At 37.3% G+C, this 27,322-nt stretch overlaps 2 protein-coding genes across 2 annotated transcripts; both read left to right on the top strand.

Moving 5' to 3' along the window:
- Nucleotides 1-293: 293 nt before the first annotated feature.
- def8 (differentially expressed in FDCP 8 homolog) lies at nt 294-10,878 on the top strand. The gene is made up of 12 exons (XM_028443249.1): nt 294-444; nt 953-1,082; nt 4,538-4,632; nt 4,737-4,886; nt 5,090-5,231; nt 5,446-5,610; nt 6,925-7,052; nt 7,359-7,472; nt 7,757-7,837; nt 9,179-9,319; nt 9,466-9,575; nt 9,710-10,878. The coding sequence occupies exons 2-12, from the start codon at nt 971-973 to the stop codon at nt 9,801-9,803; spliced, it is 1,332 nt and encodes a 443-aa protein (XP_028299050.1). The 5' UTR covers nt 294-444; nt 953-970; the 3' UTR covers nt 9,804-10,878.
- Nucleotides 10,879-12,747: 1,869 nt separating this feature from the next.
- Nucleotides 12,748-25,442, top strand: LOC114455315 (AFG3-like protein 2). The gene is made up of 17 exons (XM_028436481.1): nt 12,748-12,992; nt 15,387-15,477; nt 15,607-15,666; nt 15,761-15,891; nt 16,404-16,553; nt 16,625-16,699; nt 17,876-18,000; nt 18,088-18,352; nt 18,473-18,610; nt 19,278-19,431; nt 19,540-19,647; nt 21,622-21,747; nt 21,901-22,011; nt 23,161-23,276; nt 23,383-23,583; nt 24,656-24,850; nt 24,978-25,442. Exons 1-17 carry the CDS (start codon nt 12,873-12,875, stop codon nt 25,197-25,199), a joined length of 2,388 nt encoding a protein of 795 aa, XP_028292282.1. The 5' UTR covers nt 12,748-12,872; the 3' UTR covers nt 25,200-25,442.
- The last annotated feature ends 1,880 nt before the right edge of the window (nt 25,443-27,322 follow it).

Raw genomic sequence — 27,322 nt, 5'->3', positions numbered from 1 at the left:
CATAAGTAAAGCATACATGTGTATGGAGGTAGATTTGTGTCTTTATTATTCAATTAAAAATATTAAAAAACCCTTCAATCAAATAAAAACAACCTTTTAGTCAACAAAAGTTAACTTCAATCAAAAACAAATGTTTTCAATCAAAGAAAATAAGTGTTCAAATGCAAAAAGTAAATAAATAATAATTGCATTTGAACTCATAATTAAACAGCTAATTTCTGTCAAATCTTCCAAATTCACCAGTTTAATGAAATTCAGAGTTTTATTTTGAAAGTGAAAAACGGAAACTATACAACAGCATTTGCTAACTTGACGTTTCCTAGCAGTGATGTTGCTGATGTCATGACCAAAACAACACGCTGCTCTCTGCTCACTTTATCTACTTCAACCCACTTTTTTACTGCTGCCTTTTCATTTCTTCCATGAAACACTGCTATTAACGGGGTGAGTTTGACACTTTGTGTTATTCAACGTCTGCCTAGTAACAGCTGCTTTATTGGCTGTTCCAATGCTAGTTAGCTAGCTAGCTGTCAGTGGTTGTTGATATCAGCATATCCATACCTTACTGCAGAGGCTTATTTAGTTTCCTGGATGTGTATTGGTGCTCAGTGTTTGTGCATGAAAAATAAAAAATAATAATGTACTTTTTGTAGAGGATGGCGGTCAGCAGGGCTCTGATTGGTTGAAACAGTGGGCTGATGTTGAACGTGTTTACAGCTTTTCCTGGTTTGACCCCATCTACTGGTCTATCTCAAGGCTGAAATCACCTGTAATATATAATGCACTTACACTGCATAATAGGCATTCGTGAATTAGCCATGTCAACTGAATGGTGTCTATTATTAGGCGATCAATATTATGCTTGCATTGATTTATTTATTCATTTTTTTCACAAAGGAGACTTTAATCATCCTGTCAGTGTGACGTCACAGCTTGTGTTTGTCTTCCATAGATGTAGTCACTCACTAACATGGAGCATGATGATGAGAAACTCGCAGTTTTCCGCCAAGCCCGCCTCAACCCTTTTGATCGTGGAGAGGAAGAAGATGGTTCCCAAGAAGGCAGGATGCCTCTGCAAACTGGTGAGATTCCACCATGTATCTACAATGGTTATACAGTCATCTACAGTTAGCACATTTGGGTTTTGGCAGCCTTGTTTACTGTATTTTTATTTTTAAATATTGGTTCATTTTTTTCCCCCACAAGGAACTGAAGGAGAGGTGTTTATATTCTATGTCAATAATACATTTTGAATTTCTGTGGTCTTATTTGTGTTATCATAGTGCTGGGCAAAAAAAGAAAAAAATCGATTAATCAAATTTGTAGATAAAAACAATTTCTATTTTGCAAATTCAAGTTTTAATATTTTTTTTCTAACCACAATTTTTTTGGACTTTTTCGCATTCCGATGTGAGCCAGCCCCCTCTTTGTTTACATTTGTTTACCCTTTGAGTAGGCTATATGTGTGCCACAGGCATGTTTCATTTTTTATTCTCACTATGCTGAGATGCTAGGGGAAGAGTTTATTTATTTAATTGTAATGTTATATGTTACAAAATATGTAGTCATCTGATTTTTTAATCAGAAAATTTAAGCTACTGTGAAGTTGCTGTTGCACTTTTGCTTAAACCTGGGTTAAAGCTTGAAATTGTTGAATGAAAGAGCCTCATTTACTTTTTATTTTGGGATTGTTCTATGCATTTTAACTCTTGAGGACAATCACAGCAATACAGTTGCACTTTTGACAATATATCTGATGTCTGCAGACATTTTTAAGTGCATTAAAAAAAAAGAAATTGAATCGAAACTCAAATTTTTCTTTAAAAAATCAGAGATTTTTTTATAGGCAAAATCGCCCAGCCCTATGTTATCGTGTAACTTCTAAAGCAAATGTTGGATCAGTCTCCTTTTTTGAGGAAGAACACAAAGATGACATTAGACAGCCATTTATTAGCCTTGCAATAAAAAAACAAAACCAGTTTCCGGTAGGGGTGGGAACCTCTGGGTACCTCACGATACGATACGCGATACAACGCTCACGGTAACGATTATCTCACGATATGACGATTCTGCGATTATCGATATATTGGTCAGAAATCAATCTGCGATAATCTATGACATAACAAGAAAAAAAAGATTACGTGAAAAAATACAATATTTATTTTCTATCTCTGAAAGACAATAAATTGAAAAAGTGTCCTATTAACAGTGACACTATTTTAGTGCAACATTTCTGTAAATAAGTGTCAACATGCCAATGTAAACTAATAAGTATCTCCAATAGTGCTTTCTGTAAACAAATACTAGGGTCTTTCTTACCAGTGACACCATTATAGTGCAATATTCCAGTAAACAATATATTGGTTCCTTCAACAAACAGTGACAAAATTTCTGTGAAGACGTACCTGCATATTTTAGTGAAAAAGTAGAAAAGGTTTTGAAAAGAAAAAAAAAACCAAAAATCAATACTTAGCGTGAGCATATCAATAATCGATCGTCCTAAAAAATATTGTGATATATCGCCGTATCGAGATATCGTCACACTCCTAGTTTGCGGCTACCTTTTTAAAAATTATATTATCCTGATTTTCTTGTTTCGTGTCATCAAAGCAAAATGCTGCAAACAAAAGACAAAAAACATGAATTCTCACATATGTATGTACACGGAACAAAAATATAAATGCTCAAAGTAATATTTTTTAACAACTGGGAAATATTTCAACAGAACAATAATTTTGTTCTTGCCTTATTATTCAAGCAACAGAAACACGTCTTAACAATTTATTGTGCACGATTCATGAATTATCAAATCCTGAACCCAAAGGTGCTGTGGGCGGGTCATTGATTTGACATGAAGTAAAAGCAATGTCAAAACGCAAATGGAAAAGACAAAGACAAAACAGTAAAAGCAATGACAAAATGGAAAAAGCAAAAACAAAATGGAAAAATAATATACTACATTTGTATATTTTTTCATTATTGATTCTCAAATTTGTATTATTGATTCGCTTTATTTTTCCACATGCATTTCCTTTTAATTTTGGCACTCCTGTGATTCTATAAAATTGGGCATGTGCATAAGCGCATGTGAAATTTTCTAGCAGATACTAAAGCTAGGTGGTAGAATCATTTCGAGCCTACAGACCATCAGATGTACAGTAGTTTGTTTTTTGGGGCTTTTTTTGTGAAGCAGACACTGTTTGATGGTGTGATTTTTTTCCCCAGTCTGATATGAGGAATGGTCAATACTCAGTTCTGCTCAAGCTACTTTGATTTCCAATCAGTAATTTGTGGTTGTGACTCGATAGAAAATGCATTGTAATGTTAAGGTGTGTAAATGTTAAATAGCATGACTTGTTTTTAGATATCAACTTGTTTCTGTTTGTACTTAAGAAAATAAAATGACATTTTCACAGCGTTGTCACAGAGGTGTGGGTTAGACAGCCTGTCACTGAAGCACAGGAAATGAAAATGATTGCTTAAGTAACACTTCCTGTATTTTAGGATTTACATAGATAGCATATACGTTGTTCCACAGTGAAGCGTGACACGCTGTTAGCACCCTGTTAGCAGAATTCATGCATCATGTTTGGCACTGAACTATACACAGGTCAATTCTGCATTTTTCGAACAAGACAAAGCTTCATCATCAGATTAAGTCTGCAGAGCTTGTTCTGTCATTTTCGGAATGAAATGTATGACTTTATTGGATATATCTATACACTTTATTTTCATATCTATATCCATTTTCATTTAAAGTGTGGGTTTAATTGTTTAGCCTTTAGGTTTCTTTTATAGATAACTTTCTGTTAACCTAAGAAGAAACTGGTTTGCATTCCAAAGCTATTCACTACAACTGAAAAGCTCTAATGTAACTGTACATTTCTGTCAACACCCGGTTTAAACATTAACAGCAATAAAACTGGTTTAGCCTGGTTTTATGCTTAGGTTTGATTGACTTAAAACAGTTTGTAGGCTTTTTAACTCAAACGTACAGATCATATAAATCATTATTACTATATTCTCCTTATTTCCATAACTTTAGCCATTTAAAATCACTGTATTTGTGTTTAATCTATTCTATGTTGTGTTCAAGGATGAAATGAAAACTCCCCTTTTTAACTGTTTTAATGAATACAACGGTCTTCTGTCTCTGACTATTACTGGCAACTATGGAGGTAAATATAGAAAGTAACATCTCAGCTATAGGTGTAGAAATGATAAAATGCATGTGTTGTGGAGTCCCTACCATTGTGCAGAAATGTCAGCTTTATGGTGATCTACACTTCAAAGTTCATTCAGCCTCGTGAGCAGAGCTTTGAACGTCATTATCGACTTTGTTACAAAATGACCAGAATCAATCACATGATCATTTGCAAATGTTTCACTTCATTTGTAACTTAATAAAGCTTTTTGTAGGATTGCCTCAAGTGCTCACAGTCACGTGAAGCAAATCATTGTGCATGACTGAATGCACACAACACTGTGTGTTCTAACCAGACGACCACTTCTCTGTTCCTCACCACCTTGTTTTCAGAGACTAGACCTGAGCTGTTCTCTGGGAGTAGGACACACAGTACAGACCGGACTATGGATCTGGGATTAGCTGAGGATCACTTCTCAAGGCCTGTGGTAAGGATTCCGTTTGCTCTTTAATAATTAAGAGTACTTTGGTATTTATTTTGTTATTTTTTAAATGTTCAATGGGCTTTTCTTCTCTAAATGGGGTTTTCAAGGGTTCGTTTGTGGCATCAGACATCGAACAGCTGAAACTGGCCATTGAGGAATGTAAGAAGCTGATCCCAGAGCTGCCAGAGCATTCGGAGAGACAGAAGGACACCGTGGTCAAACTTATCCACCTGCGCCTCAAACTGCAGGAGCTCAAGGTTCAGATTAAGATGAAAAAACACAATGATTATTATATGATGTAGTTGCTGAGGTCACTTTTTTAAAATTTTCAGACTGCACCTTTAATACTAAATTTATGTGTACAATATGTAACATACTGTTACTACATGGTTATTACTGTGTTATTACTGTGTTACATGGTTACTGCTAATCATTAATGCTGTACTTTTTGACATGAAAGGATCCCGAGGAAGATGAACCTAATCTAAGAGTGCTTCTGGAACACCGCTTTTCAAAAGAAAAGAGCAAAAGTGTTAAACAGAACTGTGATAAGTGCAACACTTTCATTTGGGGCCTCATCCAGACTTGGTACACATGTACAGGTACAATATACTGCACAGCTTGCACAAACCTCTCACTGGCTCCACGTGTAAATGTAAGAATGAATTGGATTTGTTTGTAAATGTTAGACCTTTTGTTGGTGGAAGCTGAGCCTCACTCTATGGTCACTGAATGGATTTAGGTTTTGAAATTATAGCAAAAAGCTACTCTGAGTGAGTCGTGTTCTAACGACACAATAATTCTCTGTTGTTTCAGGATGCTATTATCGTTGCCATAGTAAGTGTATGAACCTGATCACCAAGCCCTGCGTCAAGTCAAAGGTCAGCCATCAGTCAGCATATGAACTCAGCATCTGCCCTGAAATAGGACTGGACCGGCAGGACTACCGCTGCGCTGAATGTCGCACACCTATCTCACTGCGTGAGTACAAAACCGCTCAGTTAGAAGATGTTCATTAAATTGACTTAAGCCTGAGATTCTGTAGTATTTGATTGTATTTATTTATACATTTTTAATTTTACTATGTTTTATGAATTTTTAAAAAATTATTATTATTATTACTAGTACAGTGCCCGTCGGAAGTATGTATTCATATAGTGGGAGCTTAAGTAGAGTTGTCAATTATGGCCAAATGAGTATGTGTTTGAAGGTAGATCTGATAAAAGACACATCAATTCTGACAAATAAAGCTAATTATTTAGCATTTCACATTTCTGTGTGCGTGTGATATTATGGTGAGTGCTGTTTATTGTAGGTCTTAAGGTGTTGTTAAAACCTCTCCTGTTTCAGAGGAGATCTGTACTCCCCGGGGCCAGAGGATGCTTCTCCTCCGGGGTTAACTCGAGTACACGTCACGCTAAAGGTGGTACAGCGTAGAAACAACAGGCCGTTTTGCTGTTGTAGAGCTGTACTTTATTGACTAGCTACATTGTAACATAAGTCTCGCTACCTGTCCCGGATGCTGTGGCTCCGAGGGCTCACTGTCACACACGCACGTGCATCAGCCATATACATGGTGTAGCATGAGACTTAAGAGCTTTGGTAGTGTGTGCGTGTGGCTCAGACATCCCTCCCCCCCCTCCTCCTCTCATGTTCGTCTGGTCTAACCCGTGTTGATTTAAAAATAAAATGAAAATAAACGTTTTGAAACGTAATCGCCAAAAAATGGTTGCACACCCTCGGGCCGTGGGCAAGCTGTCAAAAAGGTTTCAGGTTGAAGACTGTGTCAGGGAGATATGCACTCACACAGACGTTCCTTGTATTTATAGATAGATATTATATTATGTTGTTTCAAGCTGAACAATCTTTGTAGGTGAAAACCACATCAATGCAGACAAAAAGAAAGTTCAAAACAATATATCGGTTCCCTTGTACACTTATAATAACAGAAAAACTTTGCTCAAAAGGGAGGGGAAAGAAGAAAACTTAATAAACATTATTTATACAACTTGATACATTGACTTTGCTTCCTTAATCTAAATATGTTTGGACTTATTTCAATATATCGGACAATTACTAAACAAAATAGGGAAAAAACTGACTAATAATCTGCTCAATTTATATAATACAATATATTTCAACAATTATTTATACCAACGGTGTAACTAATACAGATATGGTAAACGACAAAAAGCACATACCAATAATGGTAAAAAAGAGCCATGAATGTAAAAGGCTGATAAGAAACAGAGACCCCACCCTCTCTAACTGTTCTGTACCTGATGTAATTTGCAGGTGGCATACCCAGTGAAGCCAGACAGTGTGACTACACAGGCCAGTATTATTGCAGCACCTGCCATTGGAATGACACAGCCATCGTCCCAGCTCGTGTCATCCACAACTGGGAGTTTGAGCCACGCAAGGTATCCTTAACAACCACACACAAACACATTTTATTTAAAAAATAGAATGTAAAAAAAAAAAATAAGGTTTTGAAATTGAACATTAGGATTTCACTGGACAAATTCATAGTAGCTACTTCTAACAGAGTCATGGAACAATAACCAGTTATTTCTCTAGTGCTCTATTCTAACAATAGCAACACTTTTCATGTAAATGTGTTAGTGCATTTGTTCTTGTGATGGTACCAAAGACAGATTATTATATGAATGTTTTCTACGTGAGGCTCATTATAAAGCAGGCTCACTGTGTGGCTTGTGTTTCCATAGGTTTGCAGATCTTCATTGCGTTACCTCGCACTAATGATAGCACGGCCTGTGCTCCGCCTCAAAGAAATCAACCCTCTGCTCTTTAATTTTGTGGAGGAACTTGTGGAGATTAGGGTAATTTGTTTTTGATATGTTTTTTTTTTTAACACAGTCAAACTGCAACGGAGTGGAGTGAAAACTATGATTAGTCAGCGTAAAAATGTTGTACTTTTCAAAGTTTGCCTTGATTTTATCACAATAACAGTAATAATTATATAATAGTAATAATAAGTGAAGTTTCACCTCTCGTTTCTTAAGCAAAACTTTAAGTCTACTTCAGGGTTAGGGTTACAGAACTGTTAGAATAAATAGAATTGTATAAAATTGTCGTGTGCGTGTGTGTTTGGTCTTATTCACAGAAACTTCGTCAAGACATTCTGTTAATGAAGCCTTACTTTGTTACCTGCAAGGAGGCAATGGAAGCACGTCTATTTCTACAAGTATGATATCTGTTTAAAAATGTGATTAATCGTTATAAATGTGTATTTTTCCTCCTTAATGGATCGTCATTGCTGCCACTGCTGGTTATATTTTTGGTTCGTGACCTGAGAGGATGTTTAAAGAATTAAAGAACTTTAGATTTATAGAAGATACATCTTAAAAGCTTCATTTATAAGGGGTGTTTCTAGAAATTAAAGCCAGTTGACATAGATGACTCAGGCTGCGTCCGAATAGTCCCTCCTATCTCCTTTCCTATCCATTGTTCCTTCACCCCCGGAAGTGTTCAAGTGGTGGCCATGATAAAGAGCGTCCGAGTTCTCTTTAAGCTCAGGAAAAGAGGCTCAATGCTTCACTTTTTACCTCCTTTAGCCTAGGAAACACTGATGCATCCTTTACTCAAGGAGACCAGATAATGCTGACCCACAATTCCTTGCGGCAACAACATTTAAAGGGAAACGCACACCCGAGTGCTCACGGAAACTCACGATAAGTAACGGAGATCATGTGAGTTACCAATGCAATAATATGCCTTGAACAACTTTAAATAAATAATCTAAAACCCATATATTGTGATATGTAAATCATATTATCAGATTATAACTGACATAAAACAGACACTGTGGTTCAAGAAAAAGGGATCAGAGACATTTTAGCCACATTATGTTTTATTCAACATAATTCATATTTCTGTGTGGAAGGTGAGTGTGAGCAACCATTCTCAATGTGACGTTCTTTTAGTTTCACTTTTGTTCTATGTAGCCTGGCAACCTCTTTTCCTTTGATTTACATTCAAACCTTGTGATTTTTTAAATTACATCAGCAGAAAGTGTTACAAATGTGCTTTTAGTCCATTTTTGTAAACTTGTAGTTTTTTTCACCACGGCAGACGTCACTAACCTTTGCCGCCGTCAGATTATTACGTCAGCTAGAGGAAGTGCTTCTGATTGTCAAAACAAACATGATGGCCGTTTCCTTGCTCCTCTCCTAACACCTTTCCTTAACCCCGTGACGTCATCCACAGGGTTATGGAAAAGTGGATATTTCAGGCGATAGGAGGGACTATTCGACGCAGCCTTTAACACAATGCTACAACAGCACCACCTTGTGGATGATGATGAGTTCCTGTAAATTACCTAAAATAGTTTGGTTTTGGCACATTTTAAAAAAAATAATCAGGTCTTTTTATTGTTGTAAAAATGTTTAGGCTTCCTCACTATTTGTTTAATGTAAAGAAGCAATAATTGAATTGGTGGCAATTTCATTATTAACTTGTAAAGGTGAATTTTGTGGTAAAACAGACGTCCTCTCTCTGTTCCATGTTTCTACTTTGGGTGGTGTAGCTCCAGGATCGACAGCACTTTGTGGAGAACGATGACATGTACTCACTGCAGGACCTGATTGATATCTACAGTGGCAGACTCAGCTGTTCCCTCACAGAGATCCACACCACGTTCGCTAAGCACATCAAACTAGACTGCGAGGTGAGCGCTAACACAACACAGCAGGTATACTGTAGGAATGTAGGACTACTTATCTTTACTCTGCAAGTCCACGAGCTCTTCGTTTGTGCCTTTAGATAGTTTGTGTAAAATATGACCTGACCCGTGTTGTTTGTTCGTTCCTGCAGCGCTGTCAGGCCAAAGGGTTTGTATGTGAGCTTTGTAAAGAAGGGGACATTCTGTTCCCTTTTGACAGCCACACGTCCGTCTGCCACGACTGCTCTGCCGTCTTCCACAGGTTGGTGCATCCCGCTCACAAATCTTCTTCAACTTATTTGAATTCTACTACATTTCAGCGAGAAAGGGGAAACACAACATTTTAAAATGTGCACAAAAATGCACCTAAATTCCTGATGTTTTTCCTTTTGTTAGAGATTGTTACTATGACAACTCTACAACTTGTCCGCGGTGTGCCAGAATGACGGAGCGCAAGCAGGATGAGATGCCACATGTGAAAGAAGCGTGACCCCCACAAAGGAGCTCCTGATGTTACTGAATAATGCACTTTTTGCTTGTGACCAAGACAGTCTGATTATTATGATCAAACAAGCTTCATGTTTATTTGTGTTGAAACTGCAGTGGTGTCTTCAAACGTGTATTTGGAAGGTTATATTTTTGAGTTAATACTGACTGAAGTTTAATGATTTTGTGTGTGCGCGTGTCAGTTTGCTAATGTGTAAACATACATAATTTAAATGTTCTAGAGAGAATCCACCAGGAGGAGTCAATATTCCTGCTGTAATTTCAAAACGTTTTAACTGATGGTTTTGAGTTTGCTTTAAAAAAAAAAAAAAATAAGAATTTTTAACTGCAACCTCCAATATTCCATGAGTACGTCGATTTTAATCCATGAGTAGGTATCGTCGGTTTTAATTTCATCCTATTCACTCAGAATTGCTGGAACCGGAAGCATTTTTCCGTACACTTAAAATACTGAGATTTGTAACAAAACTGACAATTGTAAGTTAGTGCTTTTGCAATGCAATTTACCAAATAAAACTAAATAAATATTGTGACCTACAGCAGGATGGAACCAAGTTTAAGGTTGTGTTTTCTCTCTTACAAGCAGATACCGTATATATTTACTCATCCTTCCAAACACTGTTCAGTTTTGCATAATAACACTGTCTAAACTCTGTATTTGTGAGGTCAAATGCAAAAGAAGGCAGAAACTGAAAACTGAACTCATTTTTGTACAGATGTGAAGCTGTTCTATCCACATCTGTCCTGTGCTCATTTGTTTACGTTCTGTGCCTGAGATTGAACTACCTGTTGTTTCACTGTGCTGGCCTGCGTGTTGAATTGTCTTATTGGTTTAATGGCACATTTTCTTCAGAGATTCCAAAAATACTTTGTTGTAACTTATTGGTGTGAAGTGTTTGGTTTTAAAAATGACTAATGGTTGTGTATCTCAGAGCATGTTCTGTGTGTTTAGTCTTTGTTTGGGCCGATGGACGGAAGTGGAGTTGAAGTTAAGGAGAAAGTCTGTTGGAAAACTTGATTATTGCATGAATAAAAATAAAATAATGAAATGTGTTTAACTTTAGAGTCACGTTGGGTTTACTGCCACTGCATGATGTAATAATTTAGAATTAGTGGATGAAAGAAAGCACATTCACATTTTTTTATGACAAATATTGGTTTAAAACTGGTTTTATCTTTTCTTTAAAAGTAAATACATTTAGAAAGTCAAATTTCAACCACATACATTAATTACAATGTTAGTATTTACAGACAGGAAAGGGTACATACTTGGTCCATTTGCTTCAGATCTTGTAATGTTTTTCTTTTTCAAATTTAAAGGAGCTGCAACTCTTATAAAAGTGACTTTTTGTCATATCTGCTAAAGCTGACACTATGTAAGGACAACTTTACATGAAACTAGTAGTTTGTGTGAAAGAAACAGACTCATTGAGTCCCCCCTGCTGCTCCTACAGCCTTTGGCAGATTGTCAGAATGCACCTTGACCGAGCAAAAAGAACCAATCAGAGCCAGGATTGTGTTTGATGGACTTTCTGACAGCTGTTGCTCACAGTCCCCGCCCCTTTCCCGAAGCTAGAGCACCGTCTTCTTTACAGTGTATGGTCTGGAGGAGTAGAAGATGGAATTGGTGACTTTTCTGCTTGAAAGGTAATTACTGCTGCTTGATTTATATTACGTTTGATTTGTAATTGTTACACTAGAACGCCGTTGTGCACGTGTTGTTCATGTGCGCGCAGCAGCCTGTGTTGTTGCTGCTGAGGTGTGTGCACAGAGACAGAGATGCGCTGCAGTAATATGCTTTTAACAGAGCATATTACTGTGATGTTGCTGTCGGACTAACGTTAGCTTGTTAGCTCCTCTGAGGGAGGGACTTTAGAAAGTTTAGAAGCAGGGCAAAAGAACAGTGGGGAGGGAGGGGGAGAGAGGGATCTGAAAGATGCAGACTGCACCTTTAAGGGAAGAAGATATTATCGCCATAATATAAATCCCATAGCATATCATTTCTATTCATTCATCAGTGGTGGGAGTTTCTATTTTTATCCACTTTCTTGTTGACTGCTAACAGTATAACCAGCAGTATTTATGTCTCTATGTTCCATGTTTCAAACAATAAATTGGCCACATGCTTGTTTTGAAGTTTAAAGTCGATTGCTTTCATGAAATACATTTTTAGTATGTTTGTGGATGTTGGTTTTATTTTTATTTGGTTTTTTTAAAAAATATATATACATTGTTTAGGGGTCACCACTGACTCTGTTTGAGTTTAAGGCATACTGAAATGCTGATAGCATTTATATAAGAAGTGGTTTTACCAACAATAATGTGCCTTAATTAGTTTATCACCTGCTGTACATCACCTGGTGTTAAATGTTGTCCATGTAACTGCAGCAGGTGTATCTAATATGAGTGATACTCTGAGCTGTATGTACAGTAGTATAATACAAGGATCCAAGCTTTTTATTGGCATTTTATTGAGATCAAGTAAAATGAAATGTGTGCCTCAGGGTCAGTAGCATAGGCTATTATAAATATAATAGTATATATACATTTAGCAGATATTATTTATTAAAATAAAATAAAAGGAAAGTAGACACAAGTAAAATACAAAATCGGTTACAGGACGCACACAGGACGATAAATTAAGCTATAATGAAAAGGTAACAGACTTTTTTTTAAAAAAAAAAAGAAAACACTTTTTTATGAAAGAAACTACTTATTCTACATCAACAAACTACTCCAATATTATAATGTTGTTATAAATGACATTTAGAATATGAAGAATGTGCCTTTGTACAGACTGATATCACTTCTTATGGTGTTAGGAGGTTATTTATTCTCACAGGATGACGGTGAAGAAGCAGGAAACAGTAGTTTGCTCACATTCCAGCCTCAGTCTGTGAAAACTGTGCCAATAATATTCTCCCTAGAATAAAGTGTTACATAAGAAGGCTGGGAAAGGTCGCGTTGCGATAGGACGGTGACGTTTACTTATGCTGTGTGTGATTCTGAGGCTGGGTTGAGTCGGTTCGCGGTGCGGTGGGAACCGACAGATATGACGGTGCTTCTGTGTGTGAGCGTCGGACCGCTTCGGCACCAAGTCCGGACACTTCGGACATGGAGACGAGACCTCTCCATGTTTTCTGCTGCTTTACGCAATTCTGGGACGCTAAAGGTATTATACAGTTACTTTATTCCTGTTAACATCACATAAGACGGTGCTAAAAGTAGTTAATTCAATGGGTGGTTGGAGAACTATTATAATTAATATTAATTATGGGCTTAATCTGCATGAATTGTGGCTTTGTTTATAAATGTATTTGTTTATTTAATGCAATAAAAGCAGTAACCTTAATAAACATAGTGTATGCGTTATTCTTCAGTGCTTATAATTGAATACAGTTTTAAAGTGTCCTTTGCATGGCTGTGTAGAGGGGGCGTGTCCCAAGTAGTCCCAGTCTCATTCATTACTTATTATTATTATTATTTATTTATTTTTTAGCGACCATTTAAATAACTAACTATCATGTCTCTACATTCGTGCATTTTTGTGGCTTTGCACATTTGGTTTTGGAGTCAGGATTTCTATTGTCACATGTGTGCTGTATGTTTAGCTGCAGCACACGTGAACATTGTGTTCCACAACATGTGTTACGTGGAACACAGTGTTCTGCAAGGAGACCGAATGAAAACTGCTTTCACATGTCCTGAAACTAAACATGCACTTTAATGTAACGCATTTTGTTCTTGTCTAGCGCCATTTTGCACAGTAACCTAAATATCCAACCCTTCCTTTGTTGTCTCTTTTTGTGCTGAGCTTGCACAAAGACTTCAACACATATCATATACAGTAGCGGCCATCTTATTGGGAGAACTAACACAACTGTAAATCACAAAATGCAGGCAGCTATATTTTACTTTAGTGCATAAACTATTTGCAGTCGAGCAATAGGCTTGATATGGAAAAACCTCCAGCAGAACCAGACTCAGACCATCTGCAGCTGTCAGCTTGGGTTAGTGAGTATTAGGAAGGAGATGAACATGATAGATTACATTTAACATATGGAGAAAGCTGATCCTACAGAGGAAAAAGCTACAGCAGAACCTTTACTATTGAGCAAAAACATATGTGCAGAAATGTACATTGAGTCAATGCATAAACAATTAGAGGTGTTCCAATCCGATATTAATATCGGTCCAATATCAGGCAGAAAACGAATATCGGATTTTATTTGACTGCATCTAAAATCTGCGATATAAGTGCACCGACAATTTATTTTATTCAATTGTAGAATACTGTGGATCTTATGTTGAAGGTTAAAATGTATGTAACTAACACTAACACTCCACACTACAGAATAAGTAATAAAAGTATGTATGATTTGTGCTGATATCGTATCGGATTGATATCGGCATCGGCCAAAACGTAAAGCTGCAATATCGGTATCGTATCGCAAGTGAAGAAGTTGTATCGCGCGACATGACCTCCCTATAAACATTACTATGCACACTTAACGCTGAGGTACATGGAAGTAGATTTGTGTTTTTATTCAATCATAAAACACATTATCAATCACAAAAATGAATGGTGAAATACAATTTATTTTAATTGAATTTAATTAATTAATTAATTTGTTTGTTTTGTTTTTTGGGGGGCGGGGCGGGGGGGGGGGGGGGGGGCTGAAACAGGCATTGAATTAAAGATATATGATGTTTGCGTAACTGTTGTAATAAGATCTTAAGTTGAATCCCTGGAAACTTTTTCCTTATCAGATTTCTCTATAGAGTAGGCGTCATCGATCAATAAATCAAAAATTATTTGCCTAAATTTAAAATAAAAAAAAAGATTCACACTGCAGCTTTAAGGGCACTTCCCAACACATTTCTGGTGTTTTCACGGACTGGAAGTTGTGGCAATGTTTATTTTTGAGACTTAAACGTAAAGATCCAAATCCGCCTGAAACTGAATGACTCACTAAGTGATGTGATGTCATATGGAATACCAGGAACAAACAAACAAAAATGGTATCAAACGAATCCCTGTCCTCATTGTCTGGCAAAACCACCAAGAAATCACATTTAGAGTGTGTTAAAAACACTTCTACAGTATGCATCCTTTTACAGGACTCCACTTCCCACAATGCAATGCACAAAACTAACTTTTGAGCAGCAATTTCAACCTTTGACATATTTTTTTGAGGAAATGATTTTCGATTATTGATCTATGAGGCATACACTGTGGCTTTATTTAATTAAAAAAAGTTTGTTTCCAGCAGCTTTCATTGTTTGTTTTATCTATAAAGAAAATGTGAATTACAGCTGCAGTTTTGTGAGTTTTTTGGAATCAAACAAAATGGCTTTGCTCGTGAGGGATCAGATTAGTCCGGTGTTCCCATTCCCTAACAACATTTTATTAATCCTGTGAGCTGTGTTGTTTTTGCGGAAATACAATCGATCGGAATGGATTTTTAAGCACAACAAATGTGAACAAAAATATGTCTTTCCTATCATTTCTTTGCATTCTGTCATTTTGATTGTTTCTTTCTTTATTTTTTTAAACATATTTCAGGTTACATCTGGTATCCAGAGGAGTTGTGGAGGATTCTACCAGCACAGTTTCCATCTTACTCGGTTACTCAGCTCAAACAAACCACCCAAAGGTATAAAGTTTAGCAGCTAATTCCCTTAAACTGCCTAAAGACGCTGAATCAGGTCACATTTGAACCCTAATCTTGTAGATCAGTGTTAGTCATGTTATTGTTTTCTTTGCTTGATCTGATTTGGGTCAGGTTTTGAGAAGTTTTTCCCAAAGAGTGAAGAAAGCTCTGGCATCAACAAATCAGTGGAAGGTGAGAAATGTTTGGTTTTCCAAAGCAGCTTTGCTTCTAGGAATTTAAACACTCCATTATAACAATTGATCATTGCTTCCTTTTTGGCATTCAGATGAAAACACTAAAGTTGAAGAACAGCCTTGTGGAAGGAAAAGAAGAGGAATGGATGATGACGACGATGATGATGATGATGATGACAGAAAGGGAAGCAAAGATAAGTCACACTGGTGGACGCGCTTCCAGGTGTGTATGAAGAATATTGTGTTAAAAATGACTGATACATTACCTCTAATACAGGCTTTTAACTACCATGAAAGAACACATACAGATAGGGCTGTGCAGTTCATCGAAGTTTGATTACGGTTTCGATTGTTACACTTAACTATCGAGGGTTTTCACGGTGCGTCATCCACCGCGTCATCAACCCGGAAGTCGCCATTTTGGAGATTTTCCTTTGGAGCCAGTCGGACCTCAGTTTGAAACAGAATGTTTCCTGTAGTTAGTATAAAGGACATTTATTTATGATTTAGCAACTTCTATGTTATCTCTGACAGATTAAACAAACACTGCATTAAAGTGTGGGTCTAAAACCTTTAACATTTACTAGGTTTTGTATCGTGTGGTTTGGTTATCAGCATCTCCAATGCATGCTGAGTGATTATACAAACTGCTGCTTCACAGTTGCTCCTGTGGTTTGACTGGTAATCACTCTGATGATATGTAAGTTGCTTTCTTCCCTTTCCTCGTTCAAACAGGATGAATTCCAATTCAATAAAAAGCTGATCTGGAATCTTTCCCTCGGAGCAGCCGGCATGGCCACAGCGTTTTTATTGTTCTATGTCAGAGAGACAGGAATCCAAATCTCCTGGAAGGATTTTGTTCATTCCTACTTAAACAAAGGCTTGGTGAGTTTCCATTATGTGCCCATATTCATGTTTGTAACAGGGATCATTGGGTTGGTGTGCTTTGTGTACAGGTGGGTCACATGGAGGTCGTCAGCAAGCAGTATGTCAAAGTATTCCCAGCCGATGGCGTGAGCACATCAGATGTGGTCAGTTCATTAAAGAGACTATGATACACAAACACTGCAGTTTAGTCCAATTACAGTCATTATGGGATTCATTTCTAGATGAATTTCTCTTATTAGAAAATTGATATCTTGAATTTGTCTTTTCTTGTTTAAACTCGATCTACCTGCTGAAGTTTTTTGCATGTAATTTGTAAGTGACCAAAAGGTTTTTCTTAACTTTGAAAAAAAACAACATAAAAAGATACATAAATGTTTCTTTTCTTTATTAGTTAGTTAGTTAGTTTATTTTTCTTTGAGTCATTAAAACAAGGTTTCACATCAAAAATAAAATAAAAAAATAAAAAAAATGTCTATAAATAATGACTGAAGGGGGTTAAGGCTGATTGATACCTTACCCTATTAACACAATTCCAAAATACACAGAACCAAAACAGCACAGTAAATGGTGAAAAATTACAACAGCTTACAAAGGGTTACAACTGAGAACAGCATGCAACAAGGTAAATTAAAAAAAAAACCCAAAATAAAATAATTTAGTTACAGTCATCATTCACGTCCAAGTCCAAAACACACAAAGCAAAGGATAAACAGAAAACATTTTTTTACCCTTATTTATTCATAATTTATATATTTATATGTTTATTTCTCCTCCCTGACCTGACCTCCCCTCCTCTTTAACCCTCTTACACACATACAGTACATACAAACACTACCACACTATGCACACATACAATATGCATAAACACACGTCCAAAACACGAAGAAACACACACAGATTATTATTATTTTTTTTTTACACACTTTTTCATTTGCTTCAAAAAAAATAAGAATATAGAGTCTGTGGGTGGATGGATCTGACCCCAATCATTTTTAAAAACAAGGTGTAATGTATAACCATTTGTTTTGGTTACTGAACGAAAAGCTTCAAAATTGCTTAAATGAATTATAGAGCTGAATATTATATTTGCTTCTTAAGTTAATCGGCTGCTCTTTTTTTTAGCATTTCCTTTAATCGTTTAGTAAATAAATCAGAGGAAAATGATATTTATTTCATTAAATGAAGACATACTCATGGCTTCTTCTATTGGCCATGTTAAACTCAGTTTACTGAAATGCTTTCCCAGAGATGCAGCGTAATGTGGCGTTTTTTTTATCTAGTTTTCTGTGTTTTTTTTTTTTTTTTTTTTAACGTTTCAGAGCTACTTCTGGTTTAACATCGGCAGTGTGGAATCATTCGAGCACAACCTGGACATGGCTCAGCAGGACCTGGGCACGGACTCCACTCACAAAGTGCCTGTTTTCTACAGCAGTGAAAGTGATGGGTGAGAGTTAATGTTCTACAGGAACAAGTTGTGTTTTGCTTGCTAGGATTTTGTCCTGATTGAAGCTGTGGTTCATCTTTTCTACAGGACATCATTATTAACATTATTACTCCTCCTCGGTGTTTTCCTTTTTACCGTACGCAATGGACCAATGGCAGGAAGGCGTGTCAGTAGAGGAAGAAGAAACCCATTCAGCTTGAGTGAATCCAAAGCTAAGATAATTACCAACAACACCAATGTGCGTTTCAAAGATGTTGCCGGCTGTGAGGAGGCAAAGCTAGAAATCTTAGAGTTTGTCAACTTCTTAAAGAACCCTGGACAGTACCATGAACTGGGAGCCAAGATACCAAAGGTGGGACACAGTTACGTTGAATTATACAGTAATGACCCTAGTGCAGGTTTAGAGGTACTGCAGGATTTTATTGCATTTGTGACAAATGCTAAATTAGAGATGATTCCGCTCTGTTTGCAGGGTGCTGTGTTATCCGGTCCACCTGGGACTGGGAAGACGTTGCTGGCTAAAGCCACAGCAGGAGAAGCCAGCGTTCCCTTCATCACAGTCAACGGCTCCGAGTTCCAGGAAATGTTTGTGGGCGTCGGCCCGGCCAGGGTCAGTATACAGCTTCATCTGATTTTGATCTTTATTATGATGTCAAATGTTCCTGTGTGGGCGAATGTAAACACAAACACTCGTTGGGTTGTTGTTGGATTACAAACTAAAATCATCTAGGATTTTTTTTTTTTTTTCACTCCATAGAACAGAGTTGGACAACTTTTATTACAGTGGGAGCCACAAAAATGTGATTTCCTGATTCATGTCAGCATTCAGAATGACCAATCTGAGCATTTATATAAGAATGTACCGTGTTTGTGTCTTTTGTTGTAGTTTTGTGTGTTTGTGAAGTAATTTTGCTGTTGTTTTGTATATTTTTCCCTCATTTATTGTAATTGTTTAGTCGTCTCGTGTGTTTTGTGAGTAATGGGCATTTTTATTGTCATATGTTGTCTCTTTGGAGTCATTTTTGTGTGCTTCTGTTGTCGTTTTGTATATATTTCTGTCACTTTGTGTATTGTTGTTGTAGCGTGTGTTTTTGGACTCATTTTGTCTGTTTTTCGAGTCATTTTTTCATGTGCCTTATGGGTCACGCAAAATTAGGGTGATGGCCACACGAGGCCCCCGTGCCGCCAGTTGTCTTTCATGCCGTAGAAGAAGTAACTTCTGATAAATACTTCGTTAAAGTCAGTTATTTAAATGTCTTTACTCTTTCTGCTGTCAGATACGGGACACATTTGCCAAAGCTCGAAAAAATGCCCCGTGTATACTTTTCATTGATGAAATTGATGCGGTTGGTCGTAAGAGAGGAACAGGAAACGCTGGAGACCAGAGCGAGCAAGAAAACACCCTCAACCAGCTGCTGGTGGAAATGGATGGTGAGCTGCTGCATCAATTATCGTCAGCATTAAGTTTTACCCTTCAGAAGCCAATGATTAATTAACTTTCTATAAACGAAATGCATGATTCTGTTTGTGTGATCGCAGGATTCAACAGTAGCACCAACATCATTGTTTTAGCGGGAACCAATAGAGCGGACATCCTGGATCCTGCTCTGCTGAGGCCCGGGCGCTTTGATCGACGCATACACATTGGTAAATCACACACAGTTTAGCTTCTGAAATATTTAGGTTTGATTTCACTGTCTTCATTTCTGTCAGTTCATCATGCATGTCCATAATCTGTTTATTAGTAAAGAACATTTTTAATCTATTTCTAATCATTCATATTCACTAGTGCTGACCACAGAATAATAACAGGATTCCCGCAGATCCTTAATAAATCCTAAAAGGCATTATATTCATGGGTCTAAAAATAAGGCCCTAATTGTCATTAAAATGTTTTAAATCAATATTTCAAAAGTCTTCAATTTTAACACATAATAAGTATGATTTTATGACTGTAGTTAGTCTCACAATTCAAAATGAATGGTAACATTCATTTAAAAAAAAAATATATATATATATATACTTTACCGCATGGGTCACCAACGCGGTGCCCGCGGGCACCAGGTCGCCCGTAAGGACCAGATGAGTCGCCCGCTGGCCTGTTCTAAAAATAGCTCAAATAGCAGCACTTACCAGTGAGCTTTTATATATATATAGATTTATTTATTTAGCTATTCTTGTTTAAATCACACTTACATGTAACTTAGAAATGACAATACATATATATAAACACTTAAAATGTAAAGTGTTTTTTGTGTTTAATACATACTTGCCAACCCTCCCGATTTTCTCCTGATTTCTGCCCGACATTGTCCGGGCGGACCATCCTTCACTGAGCGTCGTTTCCAGCCGGACAATAATAACGATTACACCGCATAAGAAGAGGAAGAAGACTCTTCTTCCTCTTCTTATGCGGTGTAATTATATTATTGTAATAATAATATTGTTGTAATAATAATAACGATTACACCGCATAAGAAGAGGTGTAATCGTTATTATTGTCCGGCCGGAAACGACGCTCAGTGAAGGATGGTCCGCCCGGACAATGTCGGTGAGGAAATCGGGAGAAAATCAAATCCAACCATGTGTAGGGAAGTGTTTCTGTTATGGTTATAGCCGTTGTTGTATAGGCTACGTTTAATTTTCCTTTTGTTGATTATTTTTATTTCAAGCATACATTGCATAGATTGATGGATAATTTATGCAATGTATGCCTTTTTTGTTTAATTTTATGTTATTTATTCTACTACTACCACCATTTACCATTTGCACGGGTATTGTGGAATTTGTTCTTTACTTTATATGTGTTTTTCAAATAAAAGAACACTGTGAAATTGAATTATTTCATTTTCTCTTTAAAAAGCAAACTACCCCCCCCCCCCCCACTCTTTTGAAAATCTCCCTAATTATTATTTAAGTGTGTATCAAACTGGTAGCCCTTCGCATTAATCAGTACCCAAGAAGTAGCTCTTGGTTTCAAAAAGGTTGGTGACCCCTGCTTTACCGTAACATTTCAAGAGGGAAACAAACTACAAAACAGTGATGTGGTCACAGCGGGACTTTGTGCAAATGCATGTCATGTAGCATAGGTAAATATAAATTTAATGAAAATTTTCTGTCCAATGAAGATTTTTTAATAGTTTTTCTTAATGTTTTTTTTTTTTTTTGTATTGTTGTTTTATAGATTTCTGGCTATTTCTGTAGTCATCTTGTGCATTTTTTGAGTGATTTTTATTATTTTAGTCTCTTTTTTGTGTATTTTACTGTCATTTTGTGTGTTTTTGTGTGTTTACTTTGGGGGTTGCCATAGTTGCACGTCTGCACTAGACATTTGAAAAAAATATAATACCCTATCCCTATGTAATTGTGTTTACTGTGAAGTTGGTCCTAAGTTTAATTTCAAATGGCAATAAAAAAGTTTTAAAAAGTCTTGAATTGAATCTGTCTGAAGCTATGAAACCCAGAATAAGGTGATGTTACATGTTATTATGTGTAATAATCACCAATAACACACTATGCTGTAATACTGCCCTCTATAGTGCGGCTAGGTTTGTAAATATGGTCAACCTGGCGTAAATGCTTCCTAATTCTCACTTTCCTGTTGTTTCTTTACTCTTCCAGGACCGCCAGATATTAAAGGAAGGGCGTCCATCTTTAAAGTCCATCTGAGACCTCTGAAGGTCGACTCTAGTATAGATACTGACGCTTTGGCCAGAAAGCTAGCTGCACTAACTCCAGGTTTTACTGGTAAGTTGTTCTTATCTGCTCACCCATCTCACATCATCTGCATCACCGGAACAAAATATAACAATGAATACAGTTTGACCGCCTCTGTCTGTCCATCTGTTCTGAATGCTTCCCGTCCCAGTCCAACACGTTCATGTCCTCTGTATCTTTTAGGAGCTGAAATTGCAAACGTGTGTAATGAGGCGGCTCTCATAGCAGCACGTACCCTCAGTCACTGCATCACCATGAAGCACTTTGAGCAGGCAGTGGAGAGGGTTATAGGAGGTCAGTGTGTCCACTACACCTGAGCAGATGTCTCCAGATGTTTAAATATCATAGCTGTGGACACACGTACACGCACACACAACTAGGTTTTTGATGGCTCAAGGGTTTAATGGTTGTTTAAGAAGCACCAGGAATTTTATTAGGTAGCATGTCCACAGTTAAAAAGAGTTTCAGCCAGGGTTGGGGTCCATTATAATTGTAATCATGTAATTGATAATTAATTACAATTATGGGGGTAATTATAATTGTAATTTTATTTGAAAAAAATCTGTTGCTGTTTTAATTGTAATGAAATTGTAATTGAGTTCGGATAATTGACTTTGTAATTGTATTTTGCATGGGAATTCTATAAAAATTAAACTTAAACCTGTTGAACAATGTTACAGTTCTATGGCTTACACATACAAGTTAACTGTTATTAAAATATGTTTCATATCAACTTTTCCCACTACTTTTTAAAAAAAAACTATTGAAATTGAGGGTATACGGACACAGAAAAGGTTCAGACGCCCACACCAAAAATATTAATACCAATATTTTTATTGATTACGAAGCCTAACAAGGTAACCAAGAGATGAGAAACAAATTTAATGATTGATAATATTTTTTTATGTATTTTACAGCTGATTTAAGACATGGGTCAAACTGACCCCTTATCATAAGAGATGCTAACAGAAAGCTAACACAAGAGGAAGGTCATGTTTTATGAGATTATTTATTAAAGGCTTAGTAATTGTGAATAATTGTAATTGAACTTTAGTAATTGAGAACGTAATTGTAATTGACCTTCAGGGGATAAATAATCATTGCAATTTTAATTGTAATTGGCGAAAAAAACGCTGATCACTGTAATTTAAATTGAACATGGATAATTGAAGATGTAATTGTAATGTAATTGACCGCAACCCTGGTCACTGGAGAAACTTAAGTCAAAACATCACTTAATAAAGATGCTTATACATCACTCATATTATGATTTTGCAGATTTTATAGATAATTTTGTGATTTAAACTGTTTATACTTTTAACTTTCATGTGATTACATGATACCACACCATGCTACGTTGAACGATGGATACAGGGGTTTTTATGCTTTGTTTGGAGACTCACTGTGGACACACATGTTGCTAAAAGCCCTGCTTGTTTCTAGGACTAGAGAAGAAGAACCAGGTTCTGCAGCTTCCAGAAAAGACGACTGTAGCTTATCACGAGGCTGGACATGCAGTTGTCGGCTGGTTCCTGGAACACGCAGATCCTCTTCTCAAAGTACTTTTTATCTTAAAAAAAAAAATCTGTTCATTTGTGTTTAAAGTTCAGCTTGTTATAGATCGATCTGTGAAATGGACTGACTGATTGTGATCTACATCACCAGGTGTCCATTGTTCCTAGAGGGAAGGGTTTGGGCTATGCACAGTATCTCCCTAGAGAGCAGTACCTGTTCACCCAGGATCAGCTGTTTGACAGGATGTGCATGATGCTGGGAGGGCGTGTGGCAGAGCAGGTTTTCCTCAGTCGGATCACCTCCGGGGCACAAGATGATCTCAGGAAAGTCACTCAGGCAGCCTATGCACAGGTAATCCATGCTCTTTTTGATTTATTATATACCAGCCATTATTTGAGCAGGATTTGATGAAAGCAACATTGTTTCCTACAGTATTTAAGCAGAAAACAATAAAATAACTAGGACTATTTAAAGACCCAGTATTATGCTCAATAATTTTTCACCCATCTCCATTTGTTCTGAGAACCCCAACAACATCGCATTTGAGGTTTATTTTTCCCAAACTCGCCTGTTTTCTGGAGCGTTAGCCCCCTGAAAAGTCATTTTCAGAAGGCCCCTAAAAACAGGCTGTTTTTTGGGCCTTCATGCATATGCACGAGTGGGCATAAACACACACGCTGCTTCAGCGTGTGTGTTTATCACAGCAACAGTCGCTGTTAATCATTAACAGTCACTTCCTTCTCCTCCTCACCGCTCTGACCACAGAAATAGTTCATTTAAGACGTCAGTCCATTGTCACTAACACGTCAGATCATCAAACAAAGGTGATGAGGTGAAAGGAACTGCTACTAAAAGTGGAACTGGTTGTGACCACTCGCTCTGCGCTGCAGGGAAGTAAACTCTCAACTATCAGCTCTTTCAAACACTCAATAGTCAATTTAAGGTGATAGTCCATTGTTTTGTCCAACCGCTGTGTTGCATTGGGTCACAAACACGTCGGATCATCCCATAAAGGCGATACAAGGTGGTGTAACAGCTACTAAAAGTGAAACTGATTGTGAACGATCTTCAGTTTATCTACATACTGATTTTAACTGTAAAATCAACCTGCCTCACAAAAACACATTCTGATGTAGGGTAGGAGGAGCCAGGATTGTCAGGAGGAGGAGTTTCCTTATGATGCATTAGTGGGGCAAAATCCAACTCGCCCATTTGGAGCAGACTTTTTACAAAATGTAGAATAACAAGGGAGAGAGGAAACAGAACTTTTTTAACTTTGGCCCTTTGAATGAGGCTAAAGGAATGTATATCACTGTAGCAAAAGCATTAAAAAGTGATTTTTTTTTTCATAATAATGCCCTTTTAATGTAGAATATTTAATTTCCTTCTTTCAGCAGTGATTTATCCTCAGTATTTTTCTCAGATTGTAGAGTTTGGAATGAATGAAGCAGTGGGTCAGATCTCCTTCGACCTCCACCATCAGAGGAACCATGTAACCCAGAAGCCCTTCAGTGAATCCACAGCCCAGCTCATAGACCAGGAGGTCCGATCCCTCATCGACGTCGCATTCCAACGAACGCTTCGACTCATTCACGACAAGAAAGAAATGGTGGAGAAGGTGTGCCCTGTTGTTTTTGAGAAATAAAGCCACAGCTCTGAGCTTATGAAGCTCCTTTTGTATAAATTAAGCATTACATTGTAACAACAGGTCGATACTTGACTGTTCACGTGCTTTTTGTTTCTAGGTGGCAAAGTGTCTTCTAGAAAAAGAAACTCTGAACAGGACAGACATGTTGCAGCTACTTGGACCTCGTCCTTTTCAGGAGAAGGCCACGTATGAGGAATTTGTGGAAGGGTTGGGAGAACTTGAAGAGGACACCTCACTGCCCGAAGGCCTGAAGAACTGGAACAAAGGAAATGGGAAACATCCAAAGAATCAGCAAAACAAGTCAGCTGTTTTTCTCTAAGCGTTTCTGCAGCCTTGAAGCAAAAACATTTCTACTGACATTGTGAATACATTCAAACATGACGTGTCACGTCTCTACCGTCCTCATCCATGCATCCTGGGTGTGGTTCATAAGTGCAATTCCATCCATCCATCTTCTTCTGCTTAGCCGTTTCCGGGTCGCGGGGGCAGCATCCTCAGTAGGGAGGCCCAGACTTCCCTCTCCCCGGCCACTTCCTCCAGCTCTTCCGGGGGGGACCCCGAGACGTTCCCAGGCCAGCCGAGAGACATAGTCTCTCCAGCGTGTCCTGGGTCTTTCCCCGGGGCTCGGGCATCCTAATTAGGTGCCCGAGCCACCTCATCTGGCTCTTCTCGGTGCGGAGGAGCAACGACTCTACTTTGAGCCCCTCCCGAATGACTGAGCTTCTCACCCTATCTTTATAATAAGTGCAATTATTTTGTTGAAATCACAGTTTTTACGCCTCTCTTTGCTTGAAGTGCCTTATACATCTTTATTTTCCACACAAACTTTAATAATCCCGAAAGAAAGAAACTGCTGAGCTCAAACTTTTTAAAAAGTGTCCACTGCTGTTACAAACACTTGAGTTCAAATTTTTTTCAGGTCCAATTTTTAGCCAGAAATTTTACATACCGGTATATGCATATATATATTTTTTTACTGTTTCTAAAATGGTAAAATCCAAAAAAGAAAAAGTAGGATTGTTTTTTCAGCCTGTGCTGAGAGATAAACATGAAATGTATGTTTTCACTCAGTGGAAAAAAGAGTTTTTTGTATGTGTTGTGCTCGATTTGTTTCAGCTCGTACGCGTTTTAATTTTACTGACTGTAACTTTTAATAGTTTAAATATAATTATTTGTACTATTGTACAATAAATAGTGCAAGACATTTTGAAACCAATGGCTAATCGGCATTATTTTTGCTGAGTTTCCAATATTTATTTGTAAAATGTATTTTTTATAATAAATCCAAATAATTACTATACGCCTGCCCTGGACAATAACAATATGGGTAACATTATGACAAAAATCACACATATGGGAAGTTGAAATCATTTCCCTGTTTTCTGAGTTCTATGGTAACAAAAATGTAAATATATATAAAGTCATAAATTGTAGTAAAAACAGCTGATGATCATAAACCAAATTCACTGCAAAGCATTTCAGTCTAAAAGATGATAGTGGTTATTTTGGAATCGACTGAACGGTCCCTTTTTGTTATTTTAAAACACAAACTACTACTTACATGTAAAGCTGTCCTTACATAGTGAGAGCTTAAGCAAATATGACAAAAACTCACTTTAGTAAGAGTTGCAGACTGCACCTTTAACTCCAGATTTCATTCTTCATGTACTCACAGCATTTCTCTTCATGTCCTCCAGCTTCCTCATGTTTAATTACAAATATCTCAGAATACTGGGACTATACTGTAAGATTCGTTCAAAAAACTAAATGAGCAATATAGTAATATCAGTCATAAACCAACAATCTCCATGCCATGATATTACAGAGGAACATCCCAGTCCATGAATTGACACAGTGGGTTTTTTGTGGTCTCAGAGAGTCCTCTGAGCTCAGTCTGCTTCGTAAATCCTCCTCCAGCCGCCAGAGGCTGACAAACAGGTAAACTCACACACACACCACACTCTGAATGCAGTGCAGGTGAGCAGGGCATGTGTGTGTGGGGAGAACACTCACTCCACTGTGAGACATAAACCCTTAAAGAACACGCCATTATTTTTCTCTCACTCTTTTGACATAGGAAAGAATACCAAACAGGGACGTCTTGTTTTTGCCTGTGTTTAAGTACGATTTTTAACTGACGTGTCTTTTAAATAGAAGATGGCAGGAAACCAAAGCCCTCCCTTGTATAGAGAGGCTTGCATTAAGAAAAAAAAATAATAAAAAAAATGTTATAATCAAACCATTGGAGTGGAAGTTTTAAATTGTGTCCACAGCATCTTTGATGAGCTGCCAATGCATAATGTTACATAAAAAGCTTCTGAGTTTGGAGTTACTTAACAAGTATAGAGAGACGTCCTTATCTAAGTGCGCCATGGCCACAAAAGTATGCTACCTCCACACTCAGTAAGATGCTCCAGTATAATCATGTGAATTAGTGCTTTA

This window comes from Gouania willdenowi, chromosome 3 (assembly GCF_900634775.1).
Source record: "Gouania willdenowi chromosome 3, fGouWil2.1, whole genome shotgun sequence".
Taxonomy (NCBI): Eukaryota; Metazoa; Chordata; class Actinopteri; order Blenniiformes; family Gobiesocidae; genus Gouania; species Gouania willdenowi.
This window is presented reverse-complemented; position numbering and strand designations above follow the sequence as displayed.